Source organism: Urocitellus parryii, chromosome 3 (genome assembly GCF_045843805.1).
Source record: "Urocitellus parryii isolate mUroPar1 chromosome 3, mUroPar1.hap1, whole genome shotgun sequence".
Lineage (NCBI taxonomy): Eukaryota > Metazoa > Chordata > Mammalia > Rodentia > Sciuridae > Urocitellus > Urocitellus parryii.
The window spans coordinates 151476765-151498469 of NC_135533.1; the positions used below are offsets into that span (position 1 = coordinate 151476765).

Sequence of the window (21705 nt, forward strand, 5' to 3'; positions counted from 1 at the left end):
TTAGGTGTAGATGGACACAACACAATGCCTTTATTTTTATGTGGTGCTGAGGACAGAACAGGTGTTCCGTCCGTGCCGGGCGAGCGTTCTACCGCGGAGCCACAATCCCAGCCCTTTTTCCCCTTTTAATAGGAGAGTTTAACCCATTTACATTTATTGCTATGACAGATGTCTGGCCCTAAGTCAATCATCATGTACTTTGAGTTTAGAAGCCTCTCACTTCGTGATCTGTGTTCTCTGCTTGGTTTCGTGTACCTCCTCGCCATAGGGCAGGTTGGTGCTTTTGTTCTGGTAGCGTGATTTTAAATAACTTTCCCTGAGACAGACAAAATGATGAAATCAGTGTCCTCCATTTTCCTCTTGACTTTGTAATTTCAAACCTCTGTTACCTGACAGTAGCTTGAAACGATCCCTTTTGATCCTGGCTGCTAAAGATGAATCTATCATCTACTTTACCATCCCCCTGGTGCCCTGGCCTTTCCCTTTGATGTCAGTGATGCCATGACTGCCTTATTCTCAGGGCTTAGAAAGTGGGCAGTTGGCTACATCCCCACATCTGCCTCCATCTCAGTCTCCTTGATAAATAAGCTCAGTGCTTGCCACGGCTCCATGTGACATCCTATCGTTCCAAGTGGGCCCTCCCGTGTGTAGCCGAAGCCTCCTGTGAACACCACTCCTGCCCATGTGGAATGTTCTGTTTCTCGTCTTTCTACTTGAACAGGTAAAAAGAAGAAGTGGGTCACTTGGTTTCCTTGAGGATTTTGTATTCCTTGTTCTACTGCCTTCTGTGGTCACTTGTTGTAATGGAGAAGTTGAAGCTGATTTTTCCTCCTTGAACTGGATTTGGATCTTTCTGTACCTTTCACGGCCAGTTACTTCACTAGGATACTCTCGAGGTTAATCACCTTGGAGTCTGTTTCCTCTGGAACATGGTACTGTGCCCCTTGAGCCTGTGAATCCGGGGCTTGTACTATTCCGTTGAAGACTCTGGTTAAGCATACACTGGCTGTCTTTCACTTGTCTTCCCCGGGGACCCCCCCTTCTAAGGAAGCCTAACTCCCCATTTCCTTTTAACTCATTTTAAAAATGTATTTTGATTAGGTCCTATGCTGGTCTAACATTAATTACTTTTCCTTTGGAGGAAGTGAGTTTTTCCCAGCCCTGCTATGTGCAGGATGTTCAGGTTGAAGAAAGGCTAGAGCCACGTCCTGGAGTTCTCCTTAGGACTATGTGTGAAACTCGTTCTTTATTTCCCTCCAGTTGCCTCAGAGACAAATAGGTTCCCACAAACATGGCTTCTCTGTGTGATTTCTTGTGCAGTCCCCTCCTCTGTTCTAAGCCAATTGGGTCTGTCACCAGCCAATCCACCCCTACTTTTGCTGCTACCAATAAAGGGTTTAGGTTTTATATCTCGGGGTATACACCTCACTGTTGGGAAATGCACTACTGACTTTTTTTTGAAGGCTATAGCTGCAGGATCTTTCCGCTGCTGGTTCCCGCAGCCTCACCTGACCTCTGCTGCTGTTTGGAGCTTATTCACCTTGTTGGTTTAGGGGTTTATCAGTATTTTGCCGCAGGGCTTAAAGGATGACGTTTGACTATATCTTTACTGATGAGCACTGAGGTTATTTCTAGTCTCTCAGACTGAATCCAGGGTGCTCTACCACTGAACTCCATCCCCAGCCCTTTCTATATTTTATTCCGAGACAGGTTCTCACCAAATTGCTGAGGCTGGCCTCAAACTCTCAAACTGTTGATCTTCCTGCCTCAGCCTCCCTTGTGGCTGGGATTACACATGTGCACCACACCCAGCTTCTCTCAGTACTCTAAACATCTTTGTGCACAATAATTGTGCAAAAATATATATATATATTCTCCCAGGAGGAACTCACTGCCTCCAAGAGTCATCGCGTTTCACTCTGGTTGCTGCCGTCCGGCTGTCAGGGCCTCCCCACCTTGCCTTTTGCTTCCGGAAGCTGGAGACAGGAGCTGAGCCTTGTGACTTGGGCTGGACCTTCCCTTCTGCTCCCAGGCTGGAACCAGAGGGCGTGAAGGGTCACCACCCCGGGCACGGGTCCTTTCTCATCTCTGCGCTGATTGGAAAAGACAGACTCTGCCTGTAATTGAAAAGCACAGGAAAGAGGGAGGGAGGAAGGGAGAGACGCAAATTGAATCCAGCGCCCCGCTGCCGGTCAGTGCCTGGACACTGGGCGGAGGAGGCTCCTGCCCCTTTCTTCTGGGCATGACCCTGGGGTGATGGAGACCTTTTGCCCTGGGCAGAGCCAGGCAGGAAGGAAGGGCCAGCCCTGCCGCTTCCCACCAAGGGAGAAAAGTCCACCAGGCCTTGGGCAAGTCAGTCTGCCTCCTGGGCCTGTGTTCCCCCTTCAGAGGGTCAGGCCATCAGAAGGTCAGATAGGGTGAAGCAGACAAGCCACCCAGCTGTGCCCATCTGTGGTGACAATGGCTAAAGGTCAGCTGGAGAAGGGGGCACTCTGAGACCCTGTCCTCCTTTTCCTATAAAATGGGGGTCAGAGCAGTCGGACCCCACAGAGCTCCCGAGGACCAGCTTCCGTGCATGCCCAGAGCATGGGGAACCAGACCCGGCCGCAGGTCACACCTCTGGGAGCTGAAGGTGCCTCATCCGTGTGGCCAGGAGCCTATTCCAGGTGACCAAAGGAAGTGGCCTGGAGAAAAAGAAGAAGAATTCAGAGACAGGGGAAGTCCCTCCCCCCCACCTCAGGCCTTGCGCTCCTCCCAGCTGGCCAGAGGCCCGGGTCCCAGGCAAGGTCTGCCCACCCCTGGGACAGAAAATGATTGATTTCAGCTGCTTCAGAACTTCCCACTGATAAATATTTGGCTTTCTCATCGTGGTGTTAATACACAAACTGTGAGTCACCACTGCTGAAAGACAGGCTGCGCAGAGCCCCAGGGAGGCTCGGGGGCCACGGACGGGGATCCAGGGACTGGTCTCTTCCGCATCTAAGGGGGCTGGGGGCGGGGCAGCTGCCCGGGAGGCAGGTGGGAGCTTCCTCTGTCCTCTGCTGGACTCGGGCAGTGGTGCGGGCCTCCAGCCTCAGCTGCTCCTCAGTAGGAGGGGGGTGCACACCTGCCTTCCTCCCGTTGACCCCCAGGGCACGGGCTTGCAGGCTGAGACAGGGTCTAGGGGTCAAATCTTGGCTGTGCCTGAATGGGCACCTGCATGGTCTTGGGCAGGTGAGTGGTTGGGCCTCAGTTTCCTTGGCCATGATGTGAGGACAGGCACGGAAGAGGAGAGCCAGCGGGCAGCCAGCCCCAGTGTGTGTCCACCCATCCCCCAGGGCTGGGAGCCCAGACCAATGCCCGTACTCAACAGGGGGACGTGGGGCCCCCTGACCCATCTCTCATCCTCAGTGATTAGACCAAGGCCAGCTCATGCCCAGCGCCCACCCTCCCCTGACCCCTGCCCTACAGGCCCCCGAAGCCCCCAGCTGGAGCTACTGCCCAAGTGGACCAGAGCCCCTGAGCATCCGAGCAGGACCACTGCTTCCAGCTACACTAATAAGATATGGAAGAAAGGGGGCCATTTAAATTCCAGTAAAATTCAGAACAAACCTTGGCCTCTGCAGCAGATTCGATGATGCAGCTGCTGCCAAGTGCAGCCCGAGGGCCTCACCCGGCCCCACTGCAGGAGGAGGGCCCAACCCCCCTGTGACCTCACAAGTGAAAATAAGCTCTGAGCCAAGCCAACCGAGAGGGCAGGCAGCCTCCCTCATCTGCCACGGTGTCGAGCCACATCCACTAACCAGTACTCCTGAGCAGAGGTCCAAGTCATCACCTGTCCACACTGCAGGAGTCCCAGCCCGCGCAGCAAGGCAGGAAAAGTGAATTAAAAGATGGAAGGATCAGCCAGGCAAGGTGGTGCACACCTGTCATCCCAGCAGCCTGGGAGGCTGAGGCAGGAGGATCGCCAGTTCAAAGCCAGCCTCAGTAACAGCGAGGCCCTAAGCAACTCAGTGAGACCCTGTCTGTAAGTAGAATACAATATAGGGCTGGGGATGTGGCTTGGTGACCGAGTGCCCCTGAGTTCAATCCCCAATACCAAAAAAAAAAAAAAAAAGAAAACTATTTGCCTAGGGAACCCAAGAGAATGAGACTTCAGGCAGATCATGAAACCAACGTACGAACACAATTGCACTGTACCACAGAGGTGGGCACACATTCGGTGCAGAGTACATACTTTCAGCCTTGCAGGGCATTTAGTCTCTGGTAGGACGTATTGAAATTTTAGGGTCCAGCAGGAGACAGGCATAGACTCCATAAATGAACTGTGGGTGTGGCTGTGTTCCAATAAAACTTTATTGACACAAACTGGTTGCAGGCTGCAGTTGGAGTTTCTATTCTTTCCACCGAGTCATGCAATCTCCCCACTCTGAAATTCAGGAACGTTTTCTCAACCCCGAGAACTATTAAGTGGTCACTCCCCATTTCTCCCCAGCCCCCTCAGCCCCAGACAACCACTGAACTACTTTGAGTCTCTACAAAATTGTCTGTTTTGGACACTTCTATGCTAATTCCTTTATCATTTCCAAAGTTCATCCACATCATAGTGTGTATCAGCACGCCCTTCCTTCTTATTGATGAATAATTCCATTATATGGTTATGCCATGTTTTATTTATCCATTTATCAGTTGATGGACTTTTTTGTTGTTTGTTGTGAATTACGCTGGGAACATTTGTGTACAGGTTTCCTATGGATGTATGTCTTCATTTCTCTTGTGTATGTACCTAGGAGTGGAACCGCCAGCTCACGTGGTCACAGTTGACTTTCTGAGCAGGCGCCAGGTCTCCAGAATGGCTGCCCTGTTGCCTGTTTGATCGGTTTCTGCACACCTTCACCCACACGTGGCATCCTCTGCCCTTTTGTTTTATGCCATCTTAGTGGGTGTGAGGTGGCGTCTCGATCTGCTTTGAATTCACATTTCCCTAATGACTGAGGAGGTTGAACCCCTGAGCCGCATCCCCAGTCCTTTTTACTTCTTTATTCGGGGACAAAAGTCTTGTGAAGTTGCTGAGGCTGGCCTTGAACTTGGGATCCTCCTGTCTCAGCCTCTTGAATGGCTGGGATTACAGGTGTGGGCCACCACCCCTGACTTGTTGCCCCTTTTAAATTCAGGTCTCTTTCTTATCAAGTGATAGAAGGTTTTCATGTTTTCTAGATACAAGTCCTATATTATACGCCTGATTCACAAAGATTCTCTCCCATTCTGGGGTGATCTTCTGCATTTTCTTCATGGCACCCTCTGAAGCACCAAAGTCTTTAATTTGGACGATGTTGAAATGTCGCTGGTCACGTGGGTTTTTAGCGTTTTATCTGAGAAGGCTTTCTATAATCCAAGGTCCTGAAGATGAACCCCAGTGGACCCCGTGTTTCCTCCCAAGAGTTTTCTGGGTTTAGCTCCGCCCTTTAGGTCTTTGATAGATTTGGGGTTAGCCTGTGTGTGTGGTGTAGGAAGGCTGCCCGCTTCCTTCTGTTACCCGTGGATACAGTTGTCTCAGCACCCTTCCTGGAAGAAACCAACTTTCCCCCCATGGAGTTTTCTGGAAACCTTGGCATACATCACCGTGAGGGTGACGGTTTATCTCTGGTTCTCTGTTCCAATGTTCTCCATTCCTGTCTCTGTCTTGATGAGTGTGACTCTGCAGTCAGTTTGAAAGTTAGAAGGTGTGATTCCTCCGACTTTGTCCTTCAGATCTATTTTGGCTGTCCTGGGTCCCATGAATTCTAGGATCAGTTTGTCAATTTCTGCCAAGAGGCCAGGTGAGATTCAAAGAAGGGTGGCCCTGGGTCTGTAGATGAATCTGGGGAGAGCGCCATCCCGACACCAAGCCTTGCGATTCACGTTGGCAAGGCATCCTCCCACTTATTTAAATGATTTCTTTCAATAAGGGTTTCAAGTTTTCAGATAACATCTTGCTCTTCTTTTGTTGAAATTTATTTGTACTTTATTATTTTTGATGCTATTATAAATGAAATTGGTTCTCTTTTTTGTCTTTTTTCTTTCTTTCTTTTTGGGCTGGGGATCAGATTCAGGGCCCTGTGCATGCTGGGCAAGAGCTCTGCTACTGAGTCACAGCCCCAGCCCTGGGATCATTTCTTTTTTTTTTTCTTTTTTTTTTTTTTGTGGTGCTGGGGATTGAACCCCGGGGCCTTGGGCACTCGAGGCAAGCACTCTACCGGCTGAGCTACATCCCCGGCCCTTTTCCTGAATTTCATTTTTTAATTGCTCCGTGCGAGTGTGTAGACGATGCAGTTTCTCTTTGTGTCCTGCAGCCTCGTGGGACTTGTGTATTGAAAGGGTGTTTGCGTCTGTGGATAGAGATGCCTTCCTTCCTCCCTTCTCACAGGAGGGTCCTTCCTTGCTTTTCGTCTTATGGCCCTGGCAACGGAAGCCCCCTGCAGCACACGTGGGACACAGGTATCTCTGTCTCCCTCCTCATTCCGGAGGCCACATTCAGACTTTGACCATTAGGTATGAAGTTGGCCGTGGGGTCCGCCCAGGGTGTCGGTGTCTTTGACTTGGAAGGATGTGGAGGGGGACAGGCTTTTGCTGCCTCCACTGAAGTGACTGTGGGGTAGCTGCCCTTTATTTCTGTGGATCTGGTGTTGCCTTAATTGATTTTTTGATGTTGAATCAACCTGACATTCCTGGGACACGTCCCACTTGGTCACGGTGTGTAGTTCTTTTTTATGTGACTGGATCTGGTTTGCTGGTACGTTGTGGATTTTTCTGTCTCGTAACGCAGAGAGGTTTTATGTATATATATATATATATATATATAGTTCTTTGTGGGGAGAGGGGGGTCTTCTGTTTGGGTACTGAGGGAATAATGCTGGGTTCACAGGATCGCTTTAGGAGTGTTCCCTCTTCTCTTTGGGGAAAGAGTTTATAAAGAACTGGTAATAATTCTTCTTTAAACCCTTGATAGAATTCGCCAGCAAACCCATCCTGGCCGGGGCTTTGCGTGGTGGTGGGTAGTGTTTTGATTTCTAATTCACGCTCTTGCTATTAGGTCTGTTCTGATTTCCTGTTTCTCAAGTCAGCTTTGGTAGTTTAGGCCTGGGAATGTGTCCATTTCATCTAAGTTCCTGGTATAACATTTAAAATTGTAATAAAATAAGTCGGCAGAAGACGTAAATGGCATTTGTACAGAAAAATAAAAAAGTTTATTCAATGATATCTTTAAAAGGCCTAAATAAACTTAGACATGTGCCATGCTCAGGGACAGAGATCCAAGATAGAAAAATGTTCAGTCTAATCCCTACATCATTTGTTGTTGTTTTGGTACCAGGAATTGAACCCAGGGGCACTTAATCACTGAGCCATATCCCCAGCCCTTTTTTAGATTTTATTTAGAGACAGGGTCTTGTTAAGTTAGTTAGGGCCTCACTAAGTTGCTGAGGCTGGCTTTGAACTCACAATCCTCCCGCCTCAGCCTCCTGAGCTGCTGGGATGACAGGTGTGCACCATGGCGCCTGACCTCTGCCCTACATCTTAGGTGTGTTTGTGTGTGTGTGTGTGTGTGTGTGACTTGAAAAGCTCACTTTGAAGCTGAGAAGGAAAGACCTAAAGTCCAGCATGGCACTCTTGACAGGGTACGGGGCTGGGAGCTGGGCTCTACTGCCGTGGTCGAAGGCTGGGACAGAGCAGGACCCACAGCCACAGTGAGCTCCATCTAGGAGTCAGTGGGCCCCAGTGCTGAGACAACTGGTTGTCCTTCGGGAATAAGCGATGGTGGAGCCTCCCTCGCACCATACTCACGGAGAAACCCCAGTCAGACAGCAGCTCTGACAGCCAGAAGGCAGACCTCCCCCTTGTGGAAGGACAAGGGTGGACAGTGTCATCTCCAGGGTGGGGAGTGCTTCCAAGAGGAGAGAGAGGCCACAACTAAAGGACGCGTCGGACCACATGAACACTCAAGAGCGGCCACACATCAAGAGAGGTGTCCACAACACCGCCATGGTCCGTCTCCCGGGAAAGAGCCCCAGAAAGAGAAGGATGGGGACAGGCCCAGAGGAGGCTGGAGCCCGAGGCCGGGTGGGAGGGGCAGACAGGTGCCAGGCCGACACAGGCGTGGACAGAGACCGCGTGACATATGGCCAGAAGGGGCAGAGACCAGGCAGCAGCGGTCCCTGAGCACTGGGGGAGGGGGAGTGGGACCTCCAAGACCGAGCCCAGGCGAGGGCTGAAAGTCAGGCCCAGGGGGATGGGAGCACCCCCGGGCTCCCCTGCAGGGCTCCTTGGCCACCCCAGGGCTTCCGCTGGGGCTCCAGTGAGGAGGCGTGTGTGGGTGTGGGCGGGTGTGGGGCACCCCTGCCCCCCTCTGTCATGTGCAGGGTCCCTGAATATCCGGACTCATGTCTGGGCAGCGGCCTCTGCTGAGCACCTGCTGTACACCAGCCTTCTGACACACACACACACACACACTCATTTGATCTCTCCTTCCCCCAGAGGGACAGAGGGCCGTGGTCACCTCCCAGAGGTCCCCTCTGGTGACTAGAACAGCTGGATTCAAACCAGGTCTGGCCCTCAGACCACGACCCCGGTCAGAGGCTGGGGCAGGCCGTGTCCCTGGGACGTCCAAGGGCTGAAGAGCCGCCCTGCCCCTCCAGCAGAGGCCAGGGAACAGCTGCGTCTGCCCTGGCCAGGCGGCCCCTCCCCCTCCCGGGCGACCTCATTAGGGATTCTGCTGGTGCCACCAGCTAATTAGTGTCACATTAATTGAGCATTCAGGAGGCTGCCACCTCCAAGGGCGGAGTGTCACCTCGAAGGGGAATGCAGATGTGGGGCCGCTTCTCCCTGGGGGCTGGGCCAGGCCCTGTGCCCAGGGGCCCCTTCTGTCCTGAAGCCTGAGACTCCCTCGCTCCCCCGTTCTGACCCAGATCACACCCCGTGTGTCCTGGAGAGCCTCTGTGGAGGAGGCAACAGGTCTGAACACCTACTATGTGCCACGCACACCTGTCATTGTCTCCTGTGGGACAGTGACAGGTAGCCCCACTCTACACCCCAGGACCTGAGGTCACCCAGGGAACCGCTGCTCCGGGGTCACGCTCTGTGAGCCACTGGGAGCCGGGGGGCCACAGAGCCATCCAGGAGGCGGCTCTGGAGCCTGCTGCTCGCCACTCCCAGCCCTGGGCCCTTGGGCTAGGGACTTGTCCCCTCTGAGCCTCAGTCTGCTTCTGTCACTTGGGGCCAGCTCCAGAACAAAGGGTGGAGAGGGCTAGACAGAGCACGCCTCTCCCTGAAGGGACAGACCCAGGTCCATGGCTGGTGCCTCGGCCTCCCCAGGGGACAGCGGGGCCAGGAACGCTGGGCTGGCGTCCCACCACGCCCTGGATGAGCAGTTCTGTTGGGTGCTCGGGGGGCATCGAGCGCCACAGTGATTCAGCATCCCCCGTGACAAGGCCACCCCTTCGTCCCTTCTTGCAGATGAGGACTGGAGGCTCCCAGGCCCAAGGTCACCCACAGCAAGTGGCAGAACTGGTGACTGGACCCCAGCGGAGCTCAGCTTCTCACCACGGTGGTCGGCACCCCTCCCCCTCCCCACCTCCAGCAGGCAGCCATGCAGCCAGGCCCCTCCGTCTCCCTGTGGCGACATTAAATCCCACTCAGAGGGCTGGTTTTAATTGGCTTAATATACTCGTTAATAACCGCGTCTATTTAACGCACCTGTAAAAGGCCCATAACATTAACTTAATGGCGGTGACGATCCGCGGCACTTCCAGCCAGCCTTTTACATTTCCTGACAAGCCCTTAGCGGGGGCCTCGGTGGGCACAGACGGTCAGGGTGAGGGACAGCACGGCACCTTGGTCCTGCACACCCCAGTCCCCCTTCTCTCCAAGTCACAGTGCGCCCTCCAGGGGCCTGAAGGAGAGGCACCTAGGGGAGGTCTGAGCCCCGCAGCCCGAGGTGGTGCTGGTGCTGGTGGCTTCAGTGAAACCAACACCAGCAACACCCATGGTGCCCGTGGGCCTAGGCACCAAGCCAGGCCAGCCCTTTACGCTCCCCAGGAAGCCCCCCCACCCCCGCAAGGTCTGCAGCAGCACTGACCCATTTTACACAAGAGAAAACTGAGGCTCAGAGAGGGGCATTCACACGACCGAGGTCACACAGCAAGTGCGTAGCTGAGCTGGGATTTGAACCAGGTCCGTGACTAGAAGTCTGCATGCCACCCGACCCCTCAGGGCCGTAAGGCTATCTGCCACAGCCTCTCCTCTGCCCTGAGCAGAAGGGGCAGCTGGAGTGGCCAGCAGGCTGCTCGAGGCCAAGAGTTGAGGATGTGTTTGGAAGAGGCCAGATGCAGAGGTTAAGAGCATCCCCTCCCCCAGGACCCAGGGGGACGTCCCCCATCCTGAGTCAGTTGCGGTCATAGCTGGCCACTGGTGATGACAGAGAGGCAAAGATGAAATTCCCTTTGGCCTTGGGATGCTCTGCCACTCCCCTGTTGACTCGGGGGCGGGGGCTGTTTCCTTCAAGTCCTGGTTCCACCTTGGAGAGGGACGGAGGGAGAGCAACGCCTCTCTCCACCCACCTGTCCCCCACAGTCCCCACCTCGTCAGAGCCTGGGAAAGCCCACTCTGGTGCCCATCCGGTCCCTGCTGCTGGCCGGCTGGGGGGCCCCTCCCCCATCACCAGCCAGGTCTTGTGACTGGGTCTTCCCTGGAGCTTCCAGCAGCTCCTCCATGGGGTCCACACCCAGGTCCCCACAGTGCCCCGAGGTCCCCACACCTCTAGTCTGCCTCCAGCCGTCACCCCAGTCGCATGGGCTTTATAGCGGGCTCTGGAAGTCGCGTCACTTCTAGGCTCTTCAGTGGAATCCAGCAGCTGCGCCAGTTCACGGTCAAGTCAGAGGGCCAGGCTCCGCTCTGCGGGAGTCACGTCACTGGTCCTTCCTGCTCGTCCCCGTTGGCGGGATGGATTGCTGCCCCCCACCCCCAGATGGCTGGTCCCCGAGGCCCAGTGTGCTGCAGGGGACCAGGAGATGGCAGGCAGGGCCTGGGGGATGGCTGCTGGGGCACAGGGAGCTGCGGGATGGTGCACCGGGTCATGGCCTCACCATTCATTCCCTGTGGGGTCCTTGAGCATCTGCTTCGTCCTGGGAGCCCTGGGGACCCAGCGGTGCACAGCAAGGCCACACAGGAGCCCGAGTCTGGAGGGTGTGGGGGACCGCTGGGGTCTGTCCAGGTGGGACTCTGCTCCAGGCTGCCAGAGGGGCGGGGCAGGGCAGGGGCCTGGGCAGCGGTGACAGCTGCCTGACTGGGGGGCTTCCAGCGGGTCACCTTCCTGCCCCCGCCAGCCCCTGGGCTGACTCTGGTCCTTTTAATTCTATTGAAGAAGAGTGAGGCTCAGGAGTCCCCGGGCTCTCCATGGGCCCTGCCTGAGTTGGGCAGGGTGACCGTGACCCAGAAAGTGGACAGAGGGCATCGTCCCAGCTCCGCCCTGCTGGCGTCCTTGCCTCATCTGTAAAGTGGAGACCCTGGGTGTCGTCTCTTCTGTGTGGCAAGTGGCTCCAGAGCTCTGAGGCTTAAAACAGCTCATCCTCTGTTCTCTCCCTTGCCTTGAGTGGCTCGGCGTCTCTCAGGAGGGTACGGTCAGCACGTCACCCCGTGCTGCCCTCTGACCTGGAGACCAGAGGCCTCCACTCATCTCCCTGTGGGCCTCTCTCCAGAGGCTGCTCCCGCATCCGCTTGTGACAGAGGCTTTCCCCTAAGCAAGTGATGCAGGACAGAGCCAGAGGCGGCCACGACATCTCTTGTGACCAAGCCCCGGCAGCCACACGACCCCATCCACCGTGTTCCGGCCACACGGTTCACCAGCCCTGCTTGGCGTGGGTCCGGGGTGCCACATGAGCGCGTGAATTCAGGGGTCAGGATCACTGGGCAGTGGTGGGTCTCGGGGGCCAGTTCCCGAGTGCCAGGACCTGTTTCCTATCTGTGACTCCCAGAGCTGCCAAGTCCTCCAAACAAGAGCCACCAAGAAGAGCCCTGGGCACAGAGGCTGGCATCTGTACGTGCCTGCCAAATGGCACCATGTCCTGGCACCACGGTCACCTTCCACAGGAGCCAGAGGGTCCGCACCACCCTCCAGGAGCCCAGCTGGCCAGGTGGGGGCAGGATGTCCCTTCCTTGAATGAGTAGAGGCCGGGAACACTCGTCGCTTTCTTCCCCTTCTTAAGGTTTTAAACACCTAATTTATTCCATCCATTAGATAGATTTTGTAGATTTAATCATTTTCACAGTTGGTGGCTCATTGGATACTCAAGATAAACTCCAAATGGAAGTATAATGGTGAGGACAAATGAGTTTTCACACCACAACGGCAGAAACTTGCTTGGGAAGAGACTTTAAGAGGAACGAAAATACATACAGATATAATTTTTTCCCCGGCAGCTGGTTTTGCTGACTCTAGTCGGGTTACCACAGCTAATTTCACCAGTTTTGTTCATCTGTAAAATTGCATAAAAGTGACATTTTTGTGCTCATTATAGCAACTGCTGATTTATGGCTGGCAAATGAAGAACGGGTCCCTTTTTTGAGGGACTCTCCGAGCGGCGCTAAGTGTCCATGAAATTGCTTGTATAATGTAGTTTAAATCCAATCTCGGAGAAAGATTCCCCCGTTGGCCAAAGTGACATTTCCATTCTCCACACTGAGTTTATTTGAGGCCACTTAGGAGGGGGCTGCCCCAGGCGGGGTCGGGATGGGGACCCACCGTGGACTCACCTGCCCTGCCCAGGTTAGGACAGAGGGACACGGCCCCAGCCCCGCGTGGGGTGTGATGCCACCTCCTTCCCTTCCTGCTGCCGGACTCCGCCCGTGGCTGCCCGCTGCCCCCAGGCAGGGCTTCTCCATCCCGCTCCCGCTGACATTTGAAGCTGGGGGGGTCCTGGTGTGTGGGGGGGGTCTGTGCTGTGCATTGTGGGACGTGTCTACCCACCAGACGCCAGCAGCACCTCCACCCCCTGCTGTGACAACCAGACACATTTCCAGATGTACCAGTGTACCCCTGCAGCGAGACCTGCTGCCCCCTGTGAGAGCCCCTCCCTGGCACCTATCCGACCCTCCTACTGCGCAAGCCTTCTTGATGAGGAAACCAAGGTCCAGAGTGGTGACCTCATTCCTCCAGGTCACCCTGCAGACCCATTCCACAGGCTGGGAAACTGAGGCTCAGCTGGGCAGCCAGCTTGCCCGGGGCCACACAGTCCCATCCAGCCCCAGAGCCCAGGGTCCTTCCATCTCATCAGCCCCTGTCCCTACTACCTCGGCCCGGGAGGCTGTGAGCTGCACCCGAGATGTCTCGGGACCCAGGAGGGGCTTTAGAGGGGTGGGGAGCTCCACCCATCATGACCCACTCCCCTGGGGCAGGGCCAGTTGTGCCCACCCACTGCTAATAGCAGTGAAGGAGTGAGGCAGCCCCAATGAATCTCACCACTGTTAAGTGACACAGGCAGGTCACACAGGTGCCATGTGGGGCTCCATCTCATTACTGACGGATACCAGAAAAGAGCAGCCTGTCCTGTTAGGGCTCAGGCAAACTCGGGTGTGACTGGAGACTTTAGGGGACACAGTGCTGCCTGTCACCTAGGTGTGCTCCATTTGTGACAGTCCACCAAGCCCATGAGGCCTGCACTTTGCGTACATCACAGCTTTAATTTTGGAAGGAGTGAACAGACAGGGCAAGGGGGCTGGGCGGCCCGTAGCTGTTCGTGGGCAGCAGGAGGGTGCAGTTTCTGGGCCTCACCTGTGCCTTTGTCCCCGCAGGTGAGACGGTGGCCAGCTCCATGCATTCCTCCCGCTACCCGAGCCCGGCCGAGCTGGACGCCTACGCCGAGAAGGTGGCCAACAGCCCGCTGTCCATCAAGATCTTCCCCACCAACATCCGGGTGCCGCAGCACAAGCACCTCAGCCGCACGGTCAACGGCTACGACACCAGCGGCCAGCGCTACAGCCCCTACCCGCCACACAGCAGCGGCTACCAGGGCCTGCTGGCCATCGTCAAGGCCGCCGTGTCCTCCTCCAGCGGGGCCGCACCCGCCGGGCCGGCCAAGGGCGTGCTCAAGAGCGTAGAAGGCAAGCGGACCAAGCTGTCGCCTGCCACCGTGCAGGTGGGCATTGCGCCCTACCCAGCCCCCAGCACTCTGGGGCCCCTCGCCTACCCCAAGCCCCCCGAGGCGCCTGCCCCGCCACCCAGCCTGCCCGCAGCGGCCACCACGGCCTCGGTGATCCCCCTGCCCGGCCGCGGGCTGCCCCTGCCGCCCTCCAACCTGCCCTCCATCCACAGCATCCTCTACCAGCTCAACCAGCAGTGCCAGGCCCCCGGCGCTGCACCCGCCGCCTGTCAGGGTGTGGCCGTCCCCCACCCCAGCCCGGCCAAGCACGGCCCGGTGCCCAGCTTCCCCAGCATGGCCTACTCGGCCACCGCGGGGCTGCCCGACTGCCGCAAGGGCGCCGAGCTGGGCCAGGGAGCCACGCCGGCCCTGACCCTGGCGGGGGCCACCAAGCCCGCAGGCTACGCCGACGGCGGCCTGGATTACCTGCTGTGGCCCCAGAAGCCGCCCCCGCCGCCGCAGCCCCTGCGCGCCTACAGCAGCAGCAGCGCGGCGGCCAGCAAGTCCCCCGAGGCGTGCGGCGGGCGGGCCTACGAGGGGCTGCCCGCCGGCTTCGCCGTGGGCCAGTACTTTGCCGCCCCCTGGAACAGCGTGCTGGTGACCCCCACCAGCGACTGCTACAACCCGGCGGCCGCGGCGGCGGTGGCGGTGACTGAGCTGGGGCCCGGGACGGCGCGCGAGCTGGCGGGGCCCGCGGCCGACGGCCTCTCGGGCCTGCCCAGCAAGAGCGTGTGCAACACGTCGGTGCTGAGCAGCAGCCTGCAGTCCCTGGAGTACCTCATCAACGACATCCGGCCGCCCTGCATCAAGGAGCAGATGCTGGGCAAGGGCTACGAGACGGTGGCCGTGCCCCGGCTGCTCGACCACCAGCACGCGCACATCCGCCTGCCCGTCTACAGATAAGGCCGCCCGGCGCATGCGCGGACTGACGGCCGGACGGGGCGGGACGCAGGCTGCAGTGGGCCAGGGGCGGGGTCAGGGGCCGGCCCTGCGCCCGCAGAGCCCGCGGGGAAGCCAGGCCCGCTGCCGCCTCGGTGCCGCGCGGGGAGAGGCAGGGTGACCTCGGAGGCCCCACCCCATCGGCTACCCCAGGACACCACGGGGAGGGTCCGGGATGTCCATGGCTCCCTCCACCCAGGCCGGCAGAGGCAGGGGGAGAGAAGCCACCTCAACGCAGGAATGGTTCTTTCTGGGTCTCTAGAAGAGGGGCTCAGACCACCAGGGTGGGGTGCAGGAGGAAATGGGGTGCTCCAGAGTCTCTTCCCACAGTCTCCCGGAAAAAGGAGCAAAGGGGGGCCTTTAGGAAGTCATGGGGTCCAAAGGGTCCCCCTGCCAGTTGATCCAGGTGAAGACCATTCGGACCCCAGAGTCCTACCGTCACCCCCACCTCAGTCCCTCCTCCCTCAGTCTCTCCCCCCCCCCAGATTTCTTAATAGAATTGCAGCCCCCACACACACACACACACACCATTCTCTGTACCCTGGACCGACATCTACCCCCCTTCCCTCCAATACATCTTATAGGGCTGCTGGGCACAGTTGTGCAAGCTGCGCACTGCACAGGGGACCTCCTTTGAGGACACCACCTGCATCTTAGATTTGTATATTTATTACAATTTTCTGCATCCTGAGGAAGAGGCACCATGGGGGCTGGCGATGGGCCTGCAAGCTTAGACCCCACTCAGAGGGACCCCACTTACCTTCTTTGGAGGGGAGTTTCCTGGGAGCCAGCGAGGGGGCAGCCTACCGATTGTATTGGGAGACCCCCATCCGACTCCTTTCTGGCAGACTGGCCTCCAGGGCCTGGCCCCCTCCATCATGGGGGGAAGGGAGGCAGGGGTCCCCAACAAGTCCCCAAGGCCTGAAGTCCCACACGTCTCGGCCCTCCTGGCGCTTGGGCCCGGTACTGTATCTCTCCAAGGCCTGTTCAAGCACTAAGTGCATTTACGAATCTCTGAGAATGTTTTTTTTTTATACTAAAATTGACCATTATATTCTACTGTGAGAAGTGCGCTCCGCACTATATTGTTTTAAAAATGAAGAGAAAGAAAAAAAAAGAGGAAAACGCAGAGTGGTGTCTGTGCCGTCCGCTTGCTTTGGAGCTCTGGGCTGTGCTGGCTCTTTCTTCCTGCCCTTGGGGGTGAAGCGGGCTGTGTCCTCCCCAGCTGGGCTGACTTGGCAGGAGCCCCAGGAACAACCCAGGGGACTCCTGCTGTGCCTGGAGCTGGTTTGGGGAGCCTCAAAACCACCTTGCAAGCGGGGAGGTGTCTGAGAGTAAGAAGCTGAGGCTCAGAGACATGCATCAATCTGTCCAAGGTCACACAGCAAGTCTGCACATCCTGTCTCTGCTTCCCCAGGCTCTTTCCCCTAGGCTTACCAGCCCAACATCTGGGCCAGGAAAACTCAGAACCTCCCCCAGGCTGAAGCCAGGCATCCCTCTTATGTGCGGGGGCCCTGTGGCCAGCTGGTAAGTCCAATGCAGAGGAGGGAGCGTCCACCTTCCCAAGACCAGGCCCCCAAGTCTGGCAGCACAGGGAGCCAGTCCCCAGGAGGGTACTGGGCTCCAGACCCTGGGTTCTCCAGCAGCTGCCCAGCCTCCGTGGAGGGGGAAACCGAGGCTTTGGGAGGAAGCAGCCGCTTCGGGTAAGACCCAGGCCCTTGGGAGCTGGTCAGTGAGGCAGCCCAGCACCCAGCTGAGAGGCAGAGCTGGGGGAGCCTGGGAAGGAGCATGATAGTGCATCATTAGCATCGGCCCCGGATGCCAAAGGGACTTTATGAGCCACTCATTTGTATCTCAAATCACCCTTGACATCCCACCCATTTACACATGGGGACACAAAGGACCTCGGGCCACCATCAGGGCCAGCCCAGTGCCAGCTTGTTCTCTGGTTCACCCAGAACCCACCCATCCCGGGCCCACCTGGAGAAGGGCGGAGGCAAGACCGCAGCCGAGCTCATGGCCAGGTCCCTCGCATCCGAAGGTCTGGACAGTCCACCCGCTTACGTATTGGAAAACCTGGCCTTGCCAGGGTCTGTACCTGCCCCGACATGGACTCCCTGGGTGCCTCAGTCTCCCATCTGAACCCTCTGGCACGGGTGCTGTTCCAGCATGTCTAGTCCTGCCCCGTATTTCTACAGTCCCTGGGGATTACAGGGTGGGACATTGTTGCTGTCACCAGCACAGCCCAGGGCTTGTGCAAACAGTCGGGGCACCAGGCTCAGAGCTGAACAGCACCTAATCCTCTGGTCACTCAGCCCAGCATGCTGCACGGTCGCGCTTTACACGCGAGGTCCTGAGGGCTGGAGAAAGACCTTCACTTTGTCCAGCTGAGGCCCAAGGACGGAGAAGCAGCTGGCAGAGGACACAGGCCTGTCCAGTTCCCAGCCTGAGCTCTCGATTGCCGCGCTCTGCAGACGACATAAACCCCCAACCCCTGCCCGTGGCCGGTTCAGCTCCAGAAGCCAGGCCCATGGGTCCGCAGCCCGGGCACCCCGACATCAGGCTGATGAAGGGGCTCCCTGGCCCGCCCCTCCTACGGAGCCGCACCCTCCTGTGTCAACCCCGACCTCCTCCTCCCCAGGGAACCCTCCTGGGCTCAAGCCTTGGTAGCCAGGGGTGCCCGCACCTAACGTCACTATTCCTAACATGTGCCCACTCGGCCACCAGGAGATGGCCCCGTCCTCTGGCAATCAGAGCTGCCCCAGAGCAGAGGGCAGTGGAGGGACCCGCGTCAGCAGGCACCCACTTTTCCAGGGTGGCTCCTTGTTTTCTGGACTCAGATCCGTATCTTAGACCTGTCCCCCAGGAAGCGAGGACAAGTTCAGGCTCCTGAGCTTGACCTCCAAAAAGCAAGACCTTGAACTAGCGCCATTCGGCCTCAACTCCAAGCCCAGACCCACGAGCCCCCGCGAGGTCCCATGGGGCTGTGTGGCCTCTGAGCCGCCAGGAGCTCTCTGAGGGGCGTGGCCTGCTCCAAGGGGCGTGTCCCGCTCCCGGGGGCGTGGCCTGCTCCAGCCCGCCCCCTGGAAGGTGGGGCTACAGCAGAGGTGATTTTCTCTTTAAATCGCCACCATCACCAGCTTACTAGAGTGGCAGGGGGGTGGCGGGAGGCAACAAAGCTGTCCTCGGCATCCCGCCACCACCACATGTGACCCTGGACAACTTGGGGGACCTCTCAGAGCCTCAATTTCTAGATCTATCAGAGGCAGAGGTGGCACCTGAATTAGTACAGTGAAAAGGGCCTCCCCAAGGGCACTGGGGCTTAGTGGTCAGACCGAGCTAGTCTGCCCCCGTGAGCAATGTGGCTTGGGCGAAGTGATGGTCCCTCTAGCCACCTCTTTGTCAACTGCAACCTGAGGCTGATCAACACATGAACCCAACTCACCATGGCTACATATCTTTTTTTTTTTTTTTTTTTTTTTTGGTACTGGGGATTGAACCCAGGGTGCTCTACCACTGAGCCACACCCCCAGCCCTTTTTATTTCAAGACAGGGTCTCACTACGTTGCTGAGGCTGGCCTTAACTTGCCATCCTCCTGCTTCAGCCTCCGGAGTAGCTGCGATTACAGGCGTGAGCCACCAGGGGGAACCTGACAACCTTACAATTTTTGGACTTTACAGGGGTGCAAGAACCTCAGGCGTGCAGTAGAAACTACTTTGAATTTTGATTCTCTTCCCCCAGTAGACTTGAGGAAACTGAGTTCCTTCTCTTCAGGCCTCAGTTTCCCCAGTTGCAATGATGGGGTTTATTTCTGGGACTTTCACATCCTAACTGGTCTTCATCCACCACCTTAATCGAGGCACAAAGCAGGGGAAGACCCTCAGGGAGAGTGAAGAAACCCACCATTGAGAAGTGGGGGGTGAATACCCCTTGAAAAAGAAAACTGAGGTTCAGAGAGGGGAGGCAACGTGTCCAAGGACACACAGCAGTTTGACCCTCCAGAGGCGAGTTTAGGCCACCTTCTGTCCTTCTCGGGGATGAGGGTATTTCCTGGGTCTCACAGACGCAGCTCACCTAAGAAGGAGCTCAGGAAGCTTCTTTCTGACGAGGTCCCCAAGTTCCAAGTTCCCCTCAGGTCTCTTCTGCGGAGGCCCCCAGGTGTGACCACAGCGACCCCTGGTGGCCAGTCTCCAGATCTCAGCAGCCCCGCCCAGATGGAGAAGGGCAGATCGTGGGAGTGCGGTGCCTTGGCATGTGGTGCTGAGAGCAAGCAGGACCCTCTGACCTCACAGTCCGACCCCTGCTCCAACACTAAGGACCTCAGGGTGCTGAGAGCTGTGGCCCTGGTTGAGTCCCAGCTCCACCCACCCTAACACAAAGCCCTGTGTAGAGAAATGGCAAGTGGACACATTAGGAAAGGCCACCGACACTCAAAAACAATCCTACCACCCCCAGGAAATTCATATTAAGGCATTCTAGGTTAATACCAGGCTTCGTTTTCTTCATCTGTAAAATGGGTAAAAATTTGTGCTTGCATCTGTATGATTTTAGCTGATAGAAAATCCAGATTCAAATGAGAAAGACAATGTATTCTCTCAAGTAATCATTAGAAGATATAAGGTCAGGTGGCCAAAAGATGGCTAAATTCAGCAGCTCAGTAATGTCATCAAGGGCCCCAGTTCTTGTCATTCTTCTGTTTTTCGGATCCTCCTCATGGCCACAACATAACTGCTGCAGTTCCAGGCATCACATCACATCAGACCTGACAATTTCGAGGAAAGAAAACAAGTCTTTTCCTTTATTCTTCTTACTTTCTCAGAATTTCTCCTCTCCTAGTAAACGTATCCTCTTCTCTCATGGATCAGAACTAAGACATGAATGCCAGCACCAAGCACAGCACCTAACATGAGGCAGGTGCCTGATCGGGGGTTCATCGGCTTCCTCCTTTCTGAGATTCCCTTGAGAATACAACACCTCCTGGGCTGGAGCTCCCTGGTCCCGGCGGCGGCGGGGGGGGGGGGGGTCCCCACTGCCCACACCTCTCCCATCCCATCCTCTGCTCCATCACCACCCTTGTTTTTTTGTCTCTATCTCAAAATCCTGGGATGAACCTTTGTTCTCCATTGTCCCCAGTGACCTTGGATTCCTAAAAATCAAAGGCAGGAAGGCAGCGTTGGGTTCACACAGAAATTCTTCTGCCAAGAAGCCAAACGTTAATCACAGCCTGAACAGAATGATCCTCGTACCCCGGGAATCTGGGCGAGGCGTGGGGCCTGACTGCCCACTGCACACGACCACATCCAGGAACTTCAGAGGGTGCACCGTTCAGTGTGGCTGTGCATCATCCGCAGCATTCCTCTAGGACAATCATAACAGCGAGTGATCACGGGGCGTGTGGGGAGGAACGCTCTGCAGGCACGAGAGGTGATGGTTCAGTGAAGACCTGGGAATCCCTGAGACTGTCTCTCCGGATGGGATCCCTTTGTTTCTGACTCGGGGACCACTGGTGGTTTCCCAGGGGCGCTTTACACTCAGGAGGGAAAACCCTCCTGTCAAGTACGACGCACAAGTCCTTCATCATGATCAAACACACACGCGCACTTAATGAGAGACCCTTGTTGGAAGGCAGCGAGGGGCACATTCAAAGGCAAAGGGCACAGAAGACAAGCTGGCAGGGACTGGGGGAAAGGTGGCAGGTGACAGCCAGGGTCTTTGCCACAGAAGTGACAGTGCCATCACCTGTCACCCCTCACCTCCCCAGCATGCTGGGGCTCGAATCCCGCCAGTGTCAATTACCAGTGGGATGTCCCGGAGGGGGGGGTTCACTGCTCTGATGTCCGCTAACATCCCAATAGTCACACAGGTCACATGATCAAGCGCAGGTGCGGGAGACTAGGCTGTGACCCAGCGAGAGGGCAGCACCCAGGTGGGACTTTTAGGGGTGGGAGTGAAAAGAGGAGTGGGGGACTGGGGCTACTGAAGCCACCTAGAGCGGTTAGTACCATTTCGACTTTCCTTAGGGAGCATCGTCCGGCTGCTTTCTGTGCCTGCAGAATAGGAAAAGCCAGTCCCACCCCAGCTCTGACCAAGTAACTCAAGTCTGACCAAACAAGATTCTGCTTCCCGGGAAACAGTGACCGGTTCAGAATAGACACGTGGGCGAGGGACGTGGCTGGCAAGCACTCTGGAAACACAGTCCAGTCCTCAGCACCCACACATACACAGAGAAAGTAAACACGGGACCCCAGCTGGTCCTGGAAGAGGCAGAGAACAAAGCTGACCCAGGAAGAAATAGACACAGGTGATGAATTAGTCCTGTGACCTCATTCAAGCCCCTGGATCCAGCCATACCTGAAGCTACACATGCCTTGATGTTCTCCTTAATGAGAGCTAATTTGTATTCAGATTCCTTGTCAAATGCAAAAACAAAACAAAACAAAATGACTGACTAATGCCTGTGGGCAGGGATAGAGACTGTATTTAAGAGTTCCAACTTTATAGTATCACTCTGGCTTCAATGAGGTTATATATGTAGAAGCACTAAGGTCAAGCCTGAGACACCTGAGACGTTCATATAGTGCAAGTGGGGTTTTATCAGCTATTGAGTGAGCAATTAAG

The 21705-nt window shown here is 56.3% G+C and overlaps 1 protein-coding gene across 2 annotated transcripts in view; it reads left to right on the forward strand.

Annotated features, from left to right (window-relative positions):
* Window positions 1–16190, forward strand: part of Fam222a (family with sequence similarity 222 member A) — a 47599-nt gene extending 31409 nt beyond the window's left edge. For both annotated transcript variants that reach the window (XM_026409213.2, XM_026409212.2), the window contains exon 3: window positions 13801–16190. In XM_026409213.2, the coding sequence (XP_026264998.1) occupies window positions 13801–15050 (1250 nt within the window). In that variant the 3' untranslated portion in view covers window positions 15051–16190. The remainder of the gene's footprint in view (window positions 1–13800) is intronic.
* Window positions 16191–21705: the final 5515 nt, after the last annotated feature.